The 17638-nt window shown below is 41.6% G+C and overlaps 2 protein-coding genes across 2 annotated transcripts; both read right to left on the bottom strand.

Moving 5' to 3' along the window:
- Positions 1–4100: 4100 nt before the first annotated feature.
- On the bottom strand, positions 4101–6395 carry LOC149419854 (uncharacterized). Its single transcript, XM_089637554.1, has one exon. The coding sequence runs from the start codon at positions 6393–6395 to the stop codon at positions 4101–4103; it is 2295 nt and encodes a 764-aa protein (XP_089493680.1).
- Positions 6396–6455: 60 nt separating this feature from the next.
- LOC149419855 (uncharacterized) lies at positions 6456–10436 on the bottom strand. The gene is made up of 3 exons (XM_089637555.1): positions 10115–10436; positions 8135–9463; positions 6456–7927 (listed from the first exon to the last, which is right to left on the bottom strand). The coding sequence occupies exons 1-3, from the start codon at positions 10434–10436 to the stop codon at positions 6456–6458; spliced, it is 3123 nt and encodes a 1040-aa protein (XP_089493681.1).
- Positions 10437–17638: the final 7202 nt, after the last annotated feature.

Below are 17638 nucleotides of genomic sequence, written 5' to 3' on the forward strand. Positions count from 1 at the left end.
GACCCCCAGATACCTACCCATCTCTGATACCTTTTTTTCCCAGAACCTCCTCTAATAAATACATTAAAATACTCTTCACACAGCATTCCCAAAGATAACATAGGTCTCGAGGAAAATCATTTTCCTCGGGACCTCTTTGTGTAGAGCTAATGTAATAAAATATGGTCTTGTGACAGTTTCCTGGCTGCCTACGCATGAGTGGGAATTGTGCGACTCTTAGTGAATTAAGATTTTGCTGAGGGTCTAAATAAAATGAAATAAAAACATCCTCGAAGGTGTGTTACGTAATATGATTTGTATTCACGAAGTATATCATTTTACCTATCTTAAGTATGTACTAAAGTCCAAAGCTGTCTAAAAATACTATTTACTGAACTAGACATAAATTTTATCTTTATAAATAGAAAATCAAGAATCAAATACGATGAGGACTTCAAACGAACAACAAATACAAAACAATAACAGAACTCTTGAAATGAGAACAAATAATCAGGCTCTCAAGAAGTTCCGATTTAATCCCAGGAATACATGAAAGACTTGTAAACTACAACACAATTGACATTGAGCTAAATTGGTTGTAACGTTAAATTTATGATTGGGCTCCGCAAGCAATAAAGCTACCAACTCCATACAACTATAACGGAATGAAGAATTAGAGTAGACTAGGACCTAAATTCTTAGAAATATGAAAATTTTACATAATTAGATTGTTTTGCAATTTCACACGTTTTTTGTGACTACAAGATACTATTCTTTTTTAGTATTTAAAGTAATAGATTAAAATAGATTAAGAACAAATATAATATGTGATTAACCCGCCTCGGAACAGACTTTGTCTAGTGAGGCGGGTAAAAGAAAAGAAACAATGTAAACAACCATGAAATTAAATAAACGCCCGGGTTGCCGGCACTGAAACTGAAAAATTTTTGGTGGCTTGATTTCCCTGAAATCTAAAATAAATTTTTGTTGTTTATTTTTATCATTTTTTTTTATGATAAACTAATGTTTACAAGACAAGGTTTTATGCATAGCATAAAGGAATTTTTTTTTTAATTATAAGCAATAATTAGTCGCCTGAAATATTATTGCTTATAATTATTTGTTATCCTTTATGCTATGCATAAAACCTTGTCTTGTAAACATTATCTATCATTAAAAAATAATAATATTTCACCAATAAATGAAGATATTATATGTCTCAACGCCATCTAGTGAGAAATTTAGCACTAACAAAGCCTTTCATACAAAATAAAATTGGTTGTTTACAGGTGGAAAAAATATAATAAGCAGTAATTGTTGATTGAGGTACTATTACATATTGAATCATTTGGCGGGTTGGAAATAAGCCGACATAGCTCAGTGGATACAGAGCACCTGACCGGACATCAGAAGGCACGGTTTCAATTCCCGTTGGCGGCATTTATTTTTACTCGGGAGATATTTTCAATTTATATTGATATTTCAGGCGACTAATTATTGCTTATGATTATTTGTTATTTTTATCAAGCTTAATTTGTAGAACTATATTTTAATTTTTAAATATTTTCTTATATACAGTGTTTTCCAATAAGAGGTGTTATTTTGAATAGCCCGCTATTTCGGTAGGTGTTACTTTTGAAATTGTAATTTTTTGACATTTGACAAGTAGAAACTACGTTATTAATAAAAATGGAACGATACACGCGTCGATTAGGTCCTTGAAATGCGTGAAAATGATCCGGAATTCCATCGAAAAATCATCTCTAGTGATGAGGCCCATTTCCACCTCGGTGGCTTGGTCAACAAGCAAAATTGTCGCATCTGGGGCTCGAAAAACCCAAGAGTTATTGTTGAAAAGCCTCTCTTTCTTCAACGTGTAACTGTTTGGTGCGGTTTACAGTCCGGCGGAGTCATTGGACCTTACTTTTTCGAAAATAAGACTGGAGCAACAGTTACAGTGAATGGATTGCGCTATCGAGAGATGATTAATGATTTTTTATGGCTGGAATTGGATGGTATTGATCTGGACAACGTTTACTTTCAACAAGACGGCGCTACGTGCCATACAAGCAACGAAACTATTGATCTTTTACGATTGAATATCAAAATAACACCTCTTATTGCAAAACCCTGTAATATTATCAATCAAATTTATTTATCAAAAACAGTTTATTTATTTAAGTTCTTCTGTGTAATAATTATTATGCAAAAAACTTGCTTAAATCACTTTATTTGAATTATATAGGTCCACCTTTTTCGGTTGCACTCAACCTTCTTCAGGACAATGAAAATATACCCATGTAACTCAAACTAAGTGGCTCAAAACAATGTTTCTTTTTATTTATATAATATCAAGCCACAAAGTGTTTGCTTTCTTCGATAAAAATATTAAAAATTTGTTATAAATAATAGAGGGTTTTTTTACGATTATTTTGTCACTTACCAATTGTTTTTTCTTGTAAACTGTAGAAATACCACATTACCTAAAACTAAAAAATACATTTAATTCCACAAACGTATTATGAAGGTTATTATAACTTCACTTTTTTCCGTGCGGAGTTTATCTATTGATCTCTCACAAAAATTTAAAAAAGTAGCAAGTCTACTACAGGTGTAGGTCTACCCTAGCTTATTCCTGGGAAGATGTTTATGGCCCGGGCCGAAAATGCGACACCACAATTTTCTATATGAAGTCCGCGGCGAGGATAGTGCGCCGTTTCCGCAAGTCCGTTATGTGAATGGGAGCTGTAAATAACGCCAAATTACTTGCTACCAACATTACACAGGGAGCAGCCTTAGTACCTGACATGGTGTCTCGTCCGGATGTACGAATGTGAATACGTGCAGAAATAACACGTGGATTTAAAGTGTTACAAAATTAAGTTGATAATGTAAAATAAAATTATTGAAGATGAAGATGATACCAATAAATCTAAACGAAACATGAAACAGAACAAGACACAGAAAAATAAAAAGGCAACGGTGTCAATTGGGAATCGAACTCAGGATATCTGTTTTACCGGCAATTGAGACTCAATCATTTTTGTCACTTGTATAGTTCAAATTCATAATTAAAAGTATTATTATTTATTTTGTTTGAGTCTTTTTTTAAATATCTATAAAACAATATAGATATGCAAAATATGATTTGAGATTTCACGGCAAAAAGTATTTATTACCTTGGTTAATTTTTGGCTCACTATGCCGTGTTGAGTTTCCTCCTAATTAAAGAGGTAACTGACATCCACAAAAAACCCTTCGATATCAATAGGGATGATGGGCTAAGCTTAGTAATTCTTTGTAAATGGTACTCGACGGTTAAACAAAAACTAAATGCCAAAACCACTTTAATTTTATTAATTATTGTAGTAAAATACCGGCCTTAAGAGGATTCACTCTGAAATTACTTCTACATATATAAACAGAAAACGATCTTAAAGGTAATACTAAAAAAACATAGACTGACTGATACAGACCAAATATTCAACAGCTGTGACGTACTAGATATACGCCAATTATACGTTCAAACACTACTGTACGGGACCAAGTTAGTGAAGCCCGCACAAATACTGCAAATTCAATAGGGCACCGGCACACATTGACACCTTGATCTGAGAGTTTTTGCAGGGGCAGTAGGAAAACATTAAATCAAACAAGTATTACTTTCCCGAGAACTCTCGGATGAGAAGTGACTGTTTGTACCAGTTACTTCTCTATTTATTGGACAAAATTATACATTAAATTTCACACATGTTCAATGAGAGTAATTAGCGATCACCCTTATCTCTTCACTGTGTTGAACAAAACAAAAACATTAGTTTTTAAATGTATGGTGGCGCCGAAAATCCATTAATATTAACTATAGCAGTCGCACATTAAGGATGTGGAATAATATTATAGTATCATATTTATTTTGACTCAGATATCTAAATGGTTTTATCAAAAATATTAAGGACATCGTAAAAACTTGAGATCTTGTTATCTCATAATGACTTTGGCTCTGCACGTCCGATATACTCCCCACGGTGCAGTCTCTGCTGCGCCCAGCTACTCCATCGGGCGTGTTCTGTTTCATCCCAGCGTCTCGTGTTTGCAGTTGATGTCATTGCAAGGGGTTTCGGCTAGGCAGGTGTTGTCGTGCTGGTGATTGGATCGGCTGGTGTTGTTGAAGCAGGTAGTATGACGGCGATTTTAATGGCCGGTCTAACATATATTCCGGAACTTGTCTGGATACGGGCTGTCCTGACTTGTCCGTCGGCGGCGGGCACGGCCTCAAGGACGCGGCCACGCGGCCAGCTGTTCCGTGGCAGCGTGGAGTCCATAATGACCACCAGGTCATCCTTCTTAATGGGTGTGACCGGGTTGTGCCATTTTTGCCGAGCTGCCATGTTGGGAAGGTATTCTAGAAGCCACCGCCTCCAGAATATGTCTGCAAGTTGCTGGCCGATACGCCACTGGCGGCGAAGGCATATTTCCTCTTCCTTTTTGCCAAACATGGACAAGAGGGGACGCTTTCCAGCCGACCCTAGAAGAAAGTGGTTGGGGGTCAAAGGCTCTTCGTCGCGTGGGTCAACTGATATGTGAGTGAGTGGTCTGTTGTTCACTGTGAATTCAGCCTCTGCCAGGGCCGTGAGTAAGGTTTCTTCTCTAGGTGCCCGTTCCTTAAGTGTGGTGCTCAGGGCTCTTTTTACTGACCGTACAAGCCTCTCCCAAGCTCCCCCCATGTGGGGCGTCATTGGAGGTATGAAATGCCACTCAATGCCCTGGGTGGCTATGGCATCAAGCATTCTGGCATCGTGGCTCAATGATACCAGAGCGTCTCTCATCTCTGCATCGGCTCCATGAAAATTTGTTCCGTTGCCGGAGTACATGGCTGCGGGTTGTCCCCTTCGCGCAGTCATCCGCTGTATGGCCATGATGGCTGAGTCTGCGGTCAGTGAGGCGGCCAGTTCTAAGTGAATGGCGCGGGTCGAGAGACAAGTGAAGATGGCTCCATATCGTTTTTCCCGATGTCTGCCAACCGTGATCTCCATAGGCCCGAAGTAGTCGAGTCCGCAATGTGTAAATGGGCGGATGTGATGCATCAGTCGAGGTGGTGGTAGCGCCCCCATTAGTGGTGGAGAGGGTTTGCTTCTCCTTATGTGGCAGGTGGGGCAGGCGTGTGCTATCTTCCTGCTTGTAGTGCGCAGACGCAGTACAAAGAAATCGCCCCGCACCTCTGCGACCGTCTTCTCCGTGCTGGGATGGTCCGCCTTCTGGTGGTAGTGGCGAATCAGGAGCTGAGTGTACGGGTGGTCTCCATCCAGGATGACGGGAGTCCGTGCTACACACTTCGTTTTCGCTAGAGCTCGCAGCCGGGTACCCATCCGCAGGGCGCCGTCTTGTCCGAAGAAGGGGTTTAATGGGTTCAGACGACTACCAGTCGGCAGCATTTGGCCTTGCTTGAGGGTGGTCATGTCAGTATTGAAGGCGTCCTCCTGAGACCTTTTTATCCATCTGTCTTCCGCCTCCTTGATCTCCTCCGCTCGCAGTGGGCCCCCTACAGATTTGTTAACTTTCATCCGACATTGTTTCACAAAGCGGAGAACCCATGCTGTTGCACGAATCAGCCGTTGCCATGAGGAGAATCTCTCGATGGATGGTAAGGCTTCCCTTGCAGTTGATAGAAGGCCGACGTAGTGAGGCTTAACCTCTAGTGTCTGGTCGTCGGGCCTTTTGACAGGTGCACGCTCTTTTGGCCACGCACTCTCAGGTAAAATGATAAAGGCCGGGCCGGTAAACCACCTTCCTTTGGGTGATAGGTCGGGCACATCTGAGTCCCTTGTACCGATGTCAGCGGGATTGAGCTTGGTTGGCACCCATCTCCAGTCGAGTATGTTGGTTAACTCATCTATTTCGCCCAGTCTGTTTGCCACGAAGGCAGAGTACGTACGTGGGTCAGTTTGTAACCAGCACAATACGGTTGCAGAGTCTGTCCAGAAGTACGTTTGGGATATACGGGCCTGGCTTTCCTTGTGGATGGTCTGGGCTAGTCTTGCCGCGATGAGTCCGGCTTGTAACTCAAGGCGGGGAATGGAGAGGGGCTTCAGTGGCGCCACTTTGCATTTACTGGCCAGAAATGTCGCCTGTAGGGATCCATTTACTTCTTCGGTGTAATAGGCGACAGCGCAGCAGGCTTGTTCTGACGCATCGCAGAAGAGATGTAGGGTCACGCTGTTCTGCTTGAGATGGAGGCAGCGTCTCGGAACTGAAATGCTGTGTGTATTCAACAGGCTCAGCCATTCGGTCCACCTCTGTGTATGTTCAGGGGTAATGGGGTTGTCCCAGCCTATACTCGAGCGCCACACGGCCTGCAGCAGTATCTTCGACCGGATTGTAAGGCAGGAAATGAAGCCTACTGGGTCGAAGATTTTCATTACTATTGAGAGCAGCTGCTTTTTCGTGGGTCGCGTGGCCACTTCTGGGGTGATCGCCTCTTAGAATGAGTACAGGAAGTTATCAGTGGATGGGTCCCAAACTAGTCCGAGCACTCGTTCCGTCTCCGTACCTCCACCGCTGATCCGCACTGTGGAACTGGCCCGGTCTTCTGTGGGAACACCGGCTATGGCAGCTGGACTGTTAGATGCCCAGCTAGTTAGGTGAAATCCTCCTTTCGCGAGGAGGGTGCTCACACCGTGGACGAGTGAGGCAGCCTCCTGACAACTGTCTACCGCATCTAGGTAGTCATCCATGTAGAATTTAGAACGAATGGCTGCTGCGGCAATCGGGTTTTCATGTTCGTATTCCCCGGCTACCTTGTTCCGGACGAACTGGGCGCTGCTCGGTGAACAAGTGGCTCCGAACATCATAGATGACATCTGGTAAGTATCAGGTTCGTGTTGGTTCGGTAATCTCCAGAGGTAGAGTTGGGACAGCTGATCCTCCCGCCTTATCTTGATCTGCAGAAACATTTCCTTGATATCTGCGGCAATGGCGATGTTTCCCTCTCGAAAGCGCAGAATATTCCCTAAGAGGGAAGACAGCAGGTCAGGGCCGGTAAGCAGCTGGTCATTAAGGGAGGTCCCTCGGCATCGACTGGCGGCGTCAAACACTATCCTGATCTTCCCTGGCTTATTGGGGTTTGTCACCGCAAAGTGCGGCAGGTACCATTTTCTGGGTGCGGTTGTTGACGCTTCCAGTTTAGACAGCTTCTTGGCGTATCCTTTGTTGACCAGCTGGCTCATCTTGTCGCTGTAGGCTGCTGCCAGATTCTGATCTGCTGCCAGCTTCTTCTCAAGGGAATGAAGTCGTTTCAGCGCGCACTGCCGGTTGTCAGGCAATGTGGCTTCCGGATTACGCCACAGGAGGCCAGTTTCCCACCTCCCAGTGCGAAGAGGCCGGGTAGTCGTGTTCATTAGTGCGATGGCCCTTTGTTCGCTTGCCTGGGTTCTCACCGCGGCAGTTACGCCAAGAGAGTCGACGGCAAAGTTGCATTTTACCAATTCTCTTAGGCGGATATCTGCGGCTGATTCAATTTGTAGTGCCAGCGTCGTGGATTTATTGTCACTGCCAGTCCCGACACCCCCATGGGCGATCCACCCCAGTGCGGTTCGTGACACTATTCGCGTAGTGTCATGGTCTTCGCGCACTTCCCGTGAAACGATCAGATGAGCATTGTCTTGCCCTATCAAAAGTTTTGGGGTGACAAGGTTTCCCTGGGCCTGTTGTTCTGGCAGGTTGAGGTCAGAGATCGTGTTGGCGATGATGTGGTAGGTGTCACTGCTATCACATCCTCTTATGGTCAGCTTCACTCGGCGGGAGAGTGTGTCAGAGGTGCACATCCCTTTGGCGCCATGGATCCGTATGCCGCGGACTGGGCCGCTCACCCCGATCCGTGTCGCGATGTCAGCGTCGACAAGTGTCACAGTTGAGCCTTCGTCGAGGAGCGCGAACACCAAAACTTTGCTTCCTTGGGGGACGCCCAACATAACCTGCACAATTTTTAACAGCACGCTCCGGTCCGTCGTCTGGCGTCACAAGTTAACCTCACCGACAGCACCTTCCGGTACGAACTGTGGGTCATGAAGCAAACGGTGATGTGGTGATCTGCACCCTCCTATGCCGCACCATGCCTTGGTTTTACAGTCCCGTGAGTGGTGTCGATCCAGACACTTACGACACAGGTTCTTCTGTCGCACCATTGTCCACCGGAGGGCGAGACTTTTCTCCGCGAACTCGGCGCACTCGCGAGTTTTGTGGTTGCCACCGCACTGGCCGCAACTTTCACTAGACAGTTTGCGTTTACGCGTATTGTTCATTTTATTTTCGCAAGGCTCACTCCTCTTACGCGATGTAACAAATTCAGCGGGTCTAGAGTCTGGTTTAACTTCTTCACCGTTTACTACATGCACCTGCTCGGTCCGTCGCGGTCGAGGTCGCACTGGGTCGATCATCCCGCTGTTGGGTATAGCGTTAGCCATACTTTTCAGAAATGCTGCCAGCTGAGTTATTGTAGCTAGACTCGTAAGACCACGTGTCTCATACAGCCAGGTCATCCGTAGCGTAATCGGCATCTTTGTTGTGATGTCATTCAGTAGGGTGGGGTTGGTCAGGTATCCGTCAGTCCTAAGGATCCTAAGTGATGTCACCAAGTTCTGGACGGTTCCGGAGAAGTCTGCCAGGTCCTCAAGGGTTGCGTCTATTGTGAGATACGGCAGCTTTTTCACCTTTTCCAACATCAGCGTGGCTATTGCGCTGGCGCCACCGTATCGCTGCTCGAGGACAGAGAGGATCTCTGGAACTTGAGCGGGATCCATGAGGAGAGGGCCGACTGCATCCCGAGCCTTCCCTTTTAGTGCACGCTGCAGCCGGATGAGGTTTTCAGATGAAGTCATTCTGCAAGTGGTTGTGGATTGGGTGTACTGGGCTTTCCATGTGGGCCACTCGAGCGGGTCACCCAGGAAGAGGGGAAGATCCTTGGCCGTGGTCTGCCTTGCGATTAAGGCGGCCATCCGTGTATCGTCCTCTAACGTGCGAGGGCTTTCTTGGGCACGGGACGTGCGAAAACCCTCTGCTATTGCTGAGGTGATCTGGGACAGCTGATCAGCGCCTTTTTGCACCCACTCGTGAGTGTGCTGTGCTGTCTCATCGGCCGTAGGCAGTGGCGGAAACAGTGGTGAAAAATCCTGACTCGTAGGGAATTGCTGCGATCTGTTATGCGTAAATTCCACTTCTCCAGGTACTGCTGCTTGGGGCTGTCGCTCGGGGTACTGTGGTAGAGTATAATCGGCTATGGGAATGCTTGCCACGGGTGCCGTGTGTCCCGTAGTTTCCGACAGTATGTGCACTGAGCGTGCATTCGAGGCGGGTCCGGGTTTTATGATAGCGTGGCCAGCATTTGAGGCGGGCCGTGTTCCCGGCAGTGTACGCACCGGGCATGCATTCAAGGCTTGCCCGGGTGCTGTGATAGTGTAACCGGCTTTCGAGGCGGGCCACACTCCAGGCGCTGTTTGCACCGGGCATGCATTCGAGGCTTGCTCGGGTGCTGTGATAGCGTAGCCGGCATTCGAGGCAGGCCACGCTCCAGGCGCTGTTTGCACCGGGCATGCATTCGAGGCTTGCCCGGGTGCTGTGATAGCGTAGCCGGCATTCGAGGCGGGCCACGCTCCAGGCGCTGTTTGCACCGGGCATGCATTCGAGGCTTGCCCCGGTGCTGTGATAGCGTAGCCGGCATTCGAGGCGGGCCACGCTCCAGGCGATGTTTGCACCGGGCATGCATTCGAGGCTTGCCCGGGTGCTGTGATAGCGTAGCCGGCATTCGAGGCGGGCCACGCTCCAGGCGCTGTTTGCACCGGGCATGCATTCGAGGCTTGCCCGGGTGCTGTGATAGCGTAGCCGGCATTCGAGGCGGGCCACGCTCCAGGCGCTGTTTGCACCGGGCATGCATTCGAGGCTTGCCCGGGTGCTGTGATAGCGTAGCCGGCATTCGAGGCGGGCCACGCTCCAGGCGCCACGGGGGCTTGGGTAGTTATGAACCTGGAATCGGCAGGTTGGTGGCCTGCTTGCAGTGCGGCGGATGTCTTTGTTGCTGCTGCCAGGGCTGCAAGTAGGTTGGCGGTGTGCTTAACGTGCTGCTTCTCTCGAGTGCGCAACTCACGGCGCAACATTTGTATTGCATCCTCAGTTGACTCTGACCGTTGGTCATCATCCTCTCCGTCGGACTCCTGGGGGGCCGGGGAACTGTGGGTCAGGATGGGACCCCAAGCTGTGGTTGATTGTTCAATGGAGTCCGAGGCAAGCATAGCTTGATCAGCTTGCTGGGGTGCATCTTGGCTAATGGGAACATCAGTCGGAGAGTTGGAAGTAGGGTCCGGGGCTCGGCGAGACATACGTTTGTCTCGGTCTGCGGGAACGCTGGTTGCTGATCGCGACGCCACGGATGACGTAGAGATTTTATGGCCACTGCGAAGCGAAGGCATCTTTACTGAAGCACGATTAAAGGCGTAATGCGTAGAACCGGCACGAAGGACCAATTTGTACGGGACCAAGTTAGTGAAGCCCGCACAAATACTGCAAATTCAATAGGGCACCGGCACACATTGACACCTTGATCTGAGAGTTTTTGCAGGGGCAGTAGGAAAACATTAAATCAAACAAGTATTACTTTCCCGAGAACTCTCGGATGAGAAGTGACTGTTTGTACCAGTTACTTCTCTATTTATTGGACAAAATTATACATTAAATTTCACACATGTTCAATGAGAGTAATTAGCGATCACCCTTATCTCTTCACTGTGTTGAACAAAACAAAAACATTAGTTTTTAAATGTATGGTGGCGCCGAAAATCCATTAATATTAACTATAGCAGTCGCACATTAAGGATGTGGAATAATATTATAGTATCATATTTATTTTGACGCAGATATCTAAATGGTTTTATCAAAAATATTAAGGACATCGTAAAAACTTGAGATCTTGTTATCTCATAATGACTTTGGCTCTGCACGTCCGATATAACTACTAAACTACATTTTTGACAAAAAAATAAATTTCAACATACACAAAATAACACTAACAGACCAGTTAGACAAGCGTACAAAGAAAACATAAAAACTCCGACAGTAAATTCAAGCTTTGGACAAAGACACAACCAATACCATGCTATAAAAGCTTTCAACAGTGTAAAACTTGAAATTAAAATTGAGGAAAATAAAAATAAATTCACACACAAAATTACAAAATGGATTAAAGAACAAAAAAGACAATATTACCAAAATGTCATAGCATAAAATAAAAATAAAACCCACACGTAACACACAAAACCAATATAAACATACATCACTCACAAACACACAAGATTATTTTCAATGTATTATTTTTGAATTTCAAATATATTATTATGTATAATGTATTTATAATTTTAAATGTATTATTTTTTCTTTAAATGTTTAATGTAGATTATATTTTCATATTATAAAATGAAGGCCTCAGTACGGGCAAGCGACCCAGTGAGGCCTACATTACTGGAAAACTTAAAATGTAAAAAATATTGTACCAAAAAAAAAAAAAAAAAAACACACACAGTTCACTATAATATACACATTTGCCCTGAAGTTGGACACCGATTGAATTGGACCATTGAACCGTTGGACAAACGTTGAATAAATAATGAAGAAGCGCAACACGGCATAATAAATAACCAAAAAATTGATCACCATAATATAAAATACTTTTTGAACAAATCCAACCAATTGAAAAATAAATATTTCCCGCCCAATTTATCGCAAGTATTTTTCATTTTCGCAGTTGAATACATTCTCAAAGTTTTTTTGCCTCGTGAAAACGTGTCTGTTTTTATGTCTTGCCAAAAGCTTTTGCATTAGATGACGTCACAATAGTTGTTAATCTCTTCACTATGCTTCGAAATGACCTCACTGGCGACTATCATCCATGGTCCCAATGGAATGCTCATTTTGGAAAAATAGTGGTGAGACTGAATGTGGAATAGGAGAAAATTTTTTTGAAAAAGTAAATGCAAACCATTTTGAAGAGGACACAATTGAACTGATTTGTGTACCGCAAAAATCTTTTTTTTTTACGAACTAGTTCGGAAAACTCGACCGAAGTCACCGCTTACCTTTCAAATGCCCACAGATACTTTGTAAACTCCGTTTAAATTTAGGCTCACGATTCAATTAAACAATATTCTTTTTATTTCATTTTCAGCTTCCTGAAAAACCATCTACTACATGGTATTAAACACCGGTGGTTGCAAACTAAGGCTCGCGAGACACATGCGACATATTGGCTACTTGAGTGCGGCTCTTCGACGAATGAAGTGTTTAAAATACGTGTTATTTTACTAATTATAAGGACCATGTCAGCATGTATGGCATGGTCACGTAAAGGAATTAGAGCTCAAGGTGGGGCTCAGCGCGACCACGGGCCCGCTCAGGCGGCCTAGCGGGAACCAGGTCTCCAGGCTCGCTTCCCAATTATGTTTTAACATTGTTGTTGTCTTTGTAAAACTTTAACGTGTGCTATTTGTAAAAAGTAAATAAATAAAACGTTGGAGTGGAGCTAGAGGGAAGCAAGCAGACGGAGAGGTTTTAAAGAGAAAGCGAAACGGCCGTACGCAGTCATCGCGTTCTACTTGGGACGCCCGAGACAATGGCAGTGATAGCTTTCATACACTGCCAACCCCTTATAAAAACGGTTCACAAACCCTTTTCAAGTCAGTCATCATTAGCCGTCAGTCATCAGCAGTCGTTCATCAACATTGCTCTGCCCGCTCTACCTCCGACTTTCACTTCTTCACGCCTCACCCTGCACCACAGACTATTCTACCTCTCTTTTGACCAGACCGGGCAACGTCAAACAAAATGAGTCTCTCGAGTAAATCGGAACAGCTCTACAGCGGCAACAGAAGCTACTTCACACGTGGTGAAATGAGCGACATATTCCGCCTACGTAGATTCGGACCTCCGCACAGTGGTCCCAAATCCCGATCTAGCAAGACAAAAATATTTTTTCATGGCATTTGATGCAAAAGGGTCACAATGTAATAAAAAAAATACTTAAAAAAATATAAATTTATTTTAGCCATTGTTACAGATTTTTCAAAACAAAATTAATGACTAATAAAATGCCTATAGTATAATGGTTCGGTTAAGTCATAACGAAGTACTTATTTTAAGTTATTAGTTAAAAATATTTTTTTAACATATGTAATATAAAAACACAACCGAATGACATTTTTTGTTTACGAATTACTGGCCGAGTCGCTATCGTCACTATTATTGAATGCTAATGTTCCAATATTGGCATTGTTAACAGACTTCTGTATTTTCTTCGCTAGAACTTCTGGAATCGATAATAATTATAACACACCACTAGGTAAGACATCTAAATGTGTTGTTGATATTTTGGCAGCATCCCGTTTTCCATGTGACCTCAAGCGGATTTGAGTAGCATAAGAGAGTTCTTGTGGACTTCGAGAGTTCAGAAGACATTTATTTTTTCTTGTTTTCCTTTTTTACGAGCATAAACCAAATTCTTTTTCTAGTCTACCACGTAGTCCCTCATTACACGTCTCTACAGGAAGACTGTGTTAAGCCATTTTGCGTGTTTAAACTTCAATTTTAAAGTACTTTTTCCGACTTCAAACCATTTTCAAAATATTAATATAAACGAAGGGATTTTTCTCTTAAGTAAACTATCCTCGAGACTTTTAAAACCGTTTTTCTTCAATAAATATTTGATATGTTCATAAACACACTGCCTTATTGCAGCACAATTCAACTTTGACGTACCCTTTACTTCTAGAATCGCCAAAATATCCAAACGATTGATTGTAGGTAGAGGCTCTGTAAAAGACAAAAGAGCAAGTTTGAGCAAACAAATTTTATACGATATTATACATAAAGAATTGTTTTATATAAAACTAGTTTTGTTTGGTGGTACAAATCGGTACACGATTTTGAAAGTTTAATCAAACTTTGGCAAATAATTGTAAATATTGATACTTTTTTCACGATTTTTAATTAATAATGAAAGTAATTTTGAATAGGTAAATTATAAAATAATTAAATCAATTTAAAAGAACCTACAATATACTTTAATTTCTATCTTTGTGTAATTTGTCTCCGATTTCAAATAACAACACTAACGATCGAATAGCGTGCACACCCGAAAGCGACTGACCGCTGGGCGAACGATAGGCACATCCGAAGTGTCGTGTTTACAACGTTGCCACGTATCGCGCGTATTGTTTTAAATTTTTTATCATTGTGAACATAATACTATGGACATTTTTCAATTGTGTGAGAATATTTTTGTACATAAATAAAAACATCGTTGAAATCTTTTTGTCTAGCTAGTTTCCTCTAAGGGGACCATAGTGCTCCGGTCTACTTTACAGTACTTGCGTGTCTCACCCCTTCTAGCACAGGTAGGCCATTGGAATTTTTGCAGAAAATTTTGTAAAATTAATTTTAATATTCATGAGTGAATAGTTTGCATTACTTTTTTTACGATGTGTTTTGAAAACTTTGGTAAAAGTGTTCATAAGTACCTACTTCGTGTTGTTATTAAAAAATCAGTTGCTTAAATAATATTATTGTAAATTTAATATTGTTTTAATGAAAATTAAAGATAAACAAGAATGTTTTTTTTTTAATAAATAAGACTATTTGAAGCCATGATGCATTTATATAGTTTTAACCGAAGTCAAAAAAAGAAAAGAAATTTGGCTCTCGATTGAAATCTAAATCGTAGTACTGCCACTATTAGGTTATTTTAACAACACAGAGAAAACTAACTGATATAAAATATTGCAAATTTTTCGTAATCAGGTTAAAAACGGAATTGCAGGCTTTTGACGAATGAATTTACAGGTTTCCTAGTAAAATTTCAGTACAACAGGAATGTGTTATCGTGATGTCGGAACACGTTTCATAAAAATTCTAATATTTTCGCTTTTCGTCAGTATTAATCATGACAAATGTAGGTACACGAAAACATGATCAGATTTATTAGGAATGTACTATTTTACATGAAACGTCCTGCATTCTCGTTCCAAAATGGATTTTAAGATATCAGCGATAATCATTTTTATCCGTGTAATGAGTTGCCTACCAATGCACTAAGCCACTACGCCACTACACAAGCAAGGATCTCTGTTAATAATATACCTGGCTTAATAATTTTATTAAGATAAAGATTTTCTATAGGGCAGATGATCACAGTTTGATTATGCCTTTGTGATTAGTTTTCTTTTTAACCCGTGTGGAACCCGTTTTATATCCCGTGGTGGGTTGTGACTTCCTCTAATAATGATGATCATTATCATTATCGTGACGCTTTATCCCAGGGTAGGATGTGACCTCCTCCAATACTGATAATCATTATCATTATCACCGCGCTATATCCCAGGGTAGGATGCGACCTCCTCCAATAATATTATTCATTATAATTATCGCGACGCTATATCCCGTGGTGGGATGTGACCTCCTCCAATAATGACGATCATTATCATTATCATGACGCTTTATCTAAGGGTAGGATGTGACCTCCTCCAATACTGATAATCATTATCACTATCACCACGCTATATCCCAGGGTGGGATGTGACCTCCTCCAATAATAATAGTAATGATTTGAATAATTTATATTTAAAAACAAAAAACCTTTTCTTTAAAAATAACATAACATTACCACCATTTGTTTTAATTTATGATCGTGTTTCACGAGTGATTTTAGAGGAGTGTTAGTGCGTTTATTTAAGAAATCATTTAAATTATTTTTTAAATTTTATAGAAGGAATGCTAAAAAAGTCCTCCACAATAATACTATCATCGAAATGATTTCACAGTTATTTTTAAAAGATAACATTATATTTTTAACAAAGTGTTGTCTTTGATTTGAACTTTATGTGCAATAAAATGTGTGATAATTTTAACCTTTCAATTAGGTGTTTTACTACCGAGATTGTATATTTTATGATTAATGAAAAGATTTAAAAATGTATTAGCAGATCGTTAAAAATGGCATTGTTTGTATCAAATATGCAAAATAAACTTGAAAAGATGTTTTGCTAAATATAGCCCCATAAAACATTATAATAATATTTGTATGCATTGTATAGCACCGTTTTTGTGCAATATCACCTCAAGAGCGCTGTACAAACATATCATATATTTATCTATCTTATTACAACTATAGACTAGTCAAATACATTGCAACCACCGGTTCGTCGATCACTGATACAAAGCTATGTACTCGTAAATCAATTTATTACAGAGCATAATGGTTTATTTAAACTTAAATAAATCATTTTTGTTATTTGTTTTTGGGGTGTTATGCCGTGTTGCGCTAAATCCTTCTTTAGCCAACGTTTTGGACAGCATTGCAGTGTCCACCATCAAGGCAGATGTGTTATTTGAGGTTGTGGTGAAAGATGAGCTTATGTATGAGGTTGTGATACCGTGTTGCCAGCTCCAACCCTCTGAGCTAACATTAACGTATCATTTTTTATTTAAAGTGGTTTTCTTCGTTTAGCTCTGGTGTAGCCGTCAATTACCGGATACCAAGAACTATTGAGCTTAGCTCCATCGTCTCTATTAATTTTTACGGGATTTTTATGGATTTCAATGGCCTCCGTAATCAGCCGTGCTCTATAAATTTTGGGTCTCCCCAGGACTTCAGGAACAAATCCAAAGTAATGCCCGGTGTCAATCAAATGCTCGGCAATTGCCGACTTGTCAGGGAGGCCGAGTTTACAAGCTCTGAAGTGTTCTGAAATCCTTTTGGAGATAGTCCGCTCTGTCTGGCCTACATAGACCTTGTCACATCCGGAACAGCTGAGTCTATACACTCCATCTGTTTCCAGAGGAAACTTAGTCTTTGCAGACCTCAGTAAGTCCTGTATCTTTGTCGTTATTCCGAAGACAGTCTTGATACTTTCCTTTCTCAATAGCCTGGCAATTCTGTCTGTCACATTGTGCACATAAGGCAAGAAGGCACAGCCTTTCGACTTTTGTTCAATTCTGTCTTGTTTGGTGCAGATTTGGCTCTTATGATTTGCCTTGTCTGACTTGCTTTTGCAAAAATACTTTTGGCCGTGAAAATCTTAAATCATATTTAAAGAAATCATGAAAATATTTTTCACTTCTTTTGATTTTTTAATGTTTCTCTTCTATAGAAGCTGGCGCTTGTGTTTAGAAGAGTGGTGAGCATCAAGGTGAAGAATATTTAATGTTTGTAGTTATGATTTAAGGAAATGTGAACACTAAAAAATAAATGTAAGTAAACAAATAAAAATTCATAATTAATTAAGAAGATAATTTCATCATTTTGACATTTTTACGTTTATCGTATGTTGTGATATTTTCGGGTAGGCTGTTGAAGTATTTTTTCCTTAGATATATCTAATGATGTTGAGAAAAATAAGTGTTACGTTTTTGTGTTGGAAATATGTGTTTTTGACGAGTGAAACTTTCAGTTAAAGCGGTGGGGTTTTTTTCAATTTTATTATTTGAATTATTATGTTTGTTAAGCAAAAGCTTATTAAATTTTTATACTTTTAATTCTTCAAAAATTAGGTGTGTTGGATAATCTCTTGGTTTTCAAAATTGTTTTTATTCGTTGACGGTGACATTTTTAGACGTTGTACAATTTCAA

This window comes from Hesperophylax consimilis, chromosome 11, assembly GCF_061612785.1.
Source record: "Hesperophylax consimilis isolate HC1 chromosome 11, BYU_Hcon_1.0, whole genome shotgun sequence".
Lineage (NCBI taxonomy): Eukaryota > Metazoa > Arthropoda > Insecta > Trichoptera > Limnephilidae > Hesperophylax > Hesperophylax consimilis.

Coding starts and splice junctions, on each gene's coding strand:
- LOC149419854 (XM_089637554.1), bottom strand. CDS start 6,395: ATGAAAATCTTCGACCCAGTAGGCTTCATTTCCTGCCTTACAATCCGG.
- LOC149419855 (XM_089637555.1), bottom strand. CDS start 10,436: ATGCCTTCGCTTCGCAGTGGCCATAAAATCTCTACGTCATCCGTGGCG. Junction 9,464..10,114: donor TGCAATACAAATGTTGCGCC/GTGAGTTGCGCA, acceptor CGGTGCAAACAG/CGCCTGGAGTGTGGCCCGCC. Junction 7,928..8,134: donor GCGACAGAAGAACCTGTGTC/GTAAGTGTCTGG, acceptor GCGTCCCCCAAG/GAAGCAAAGTTTTGGTGTTC.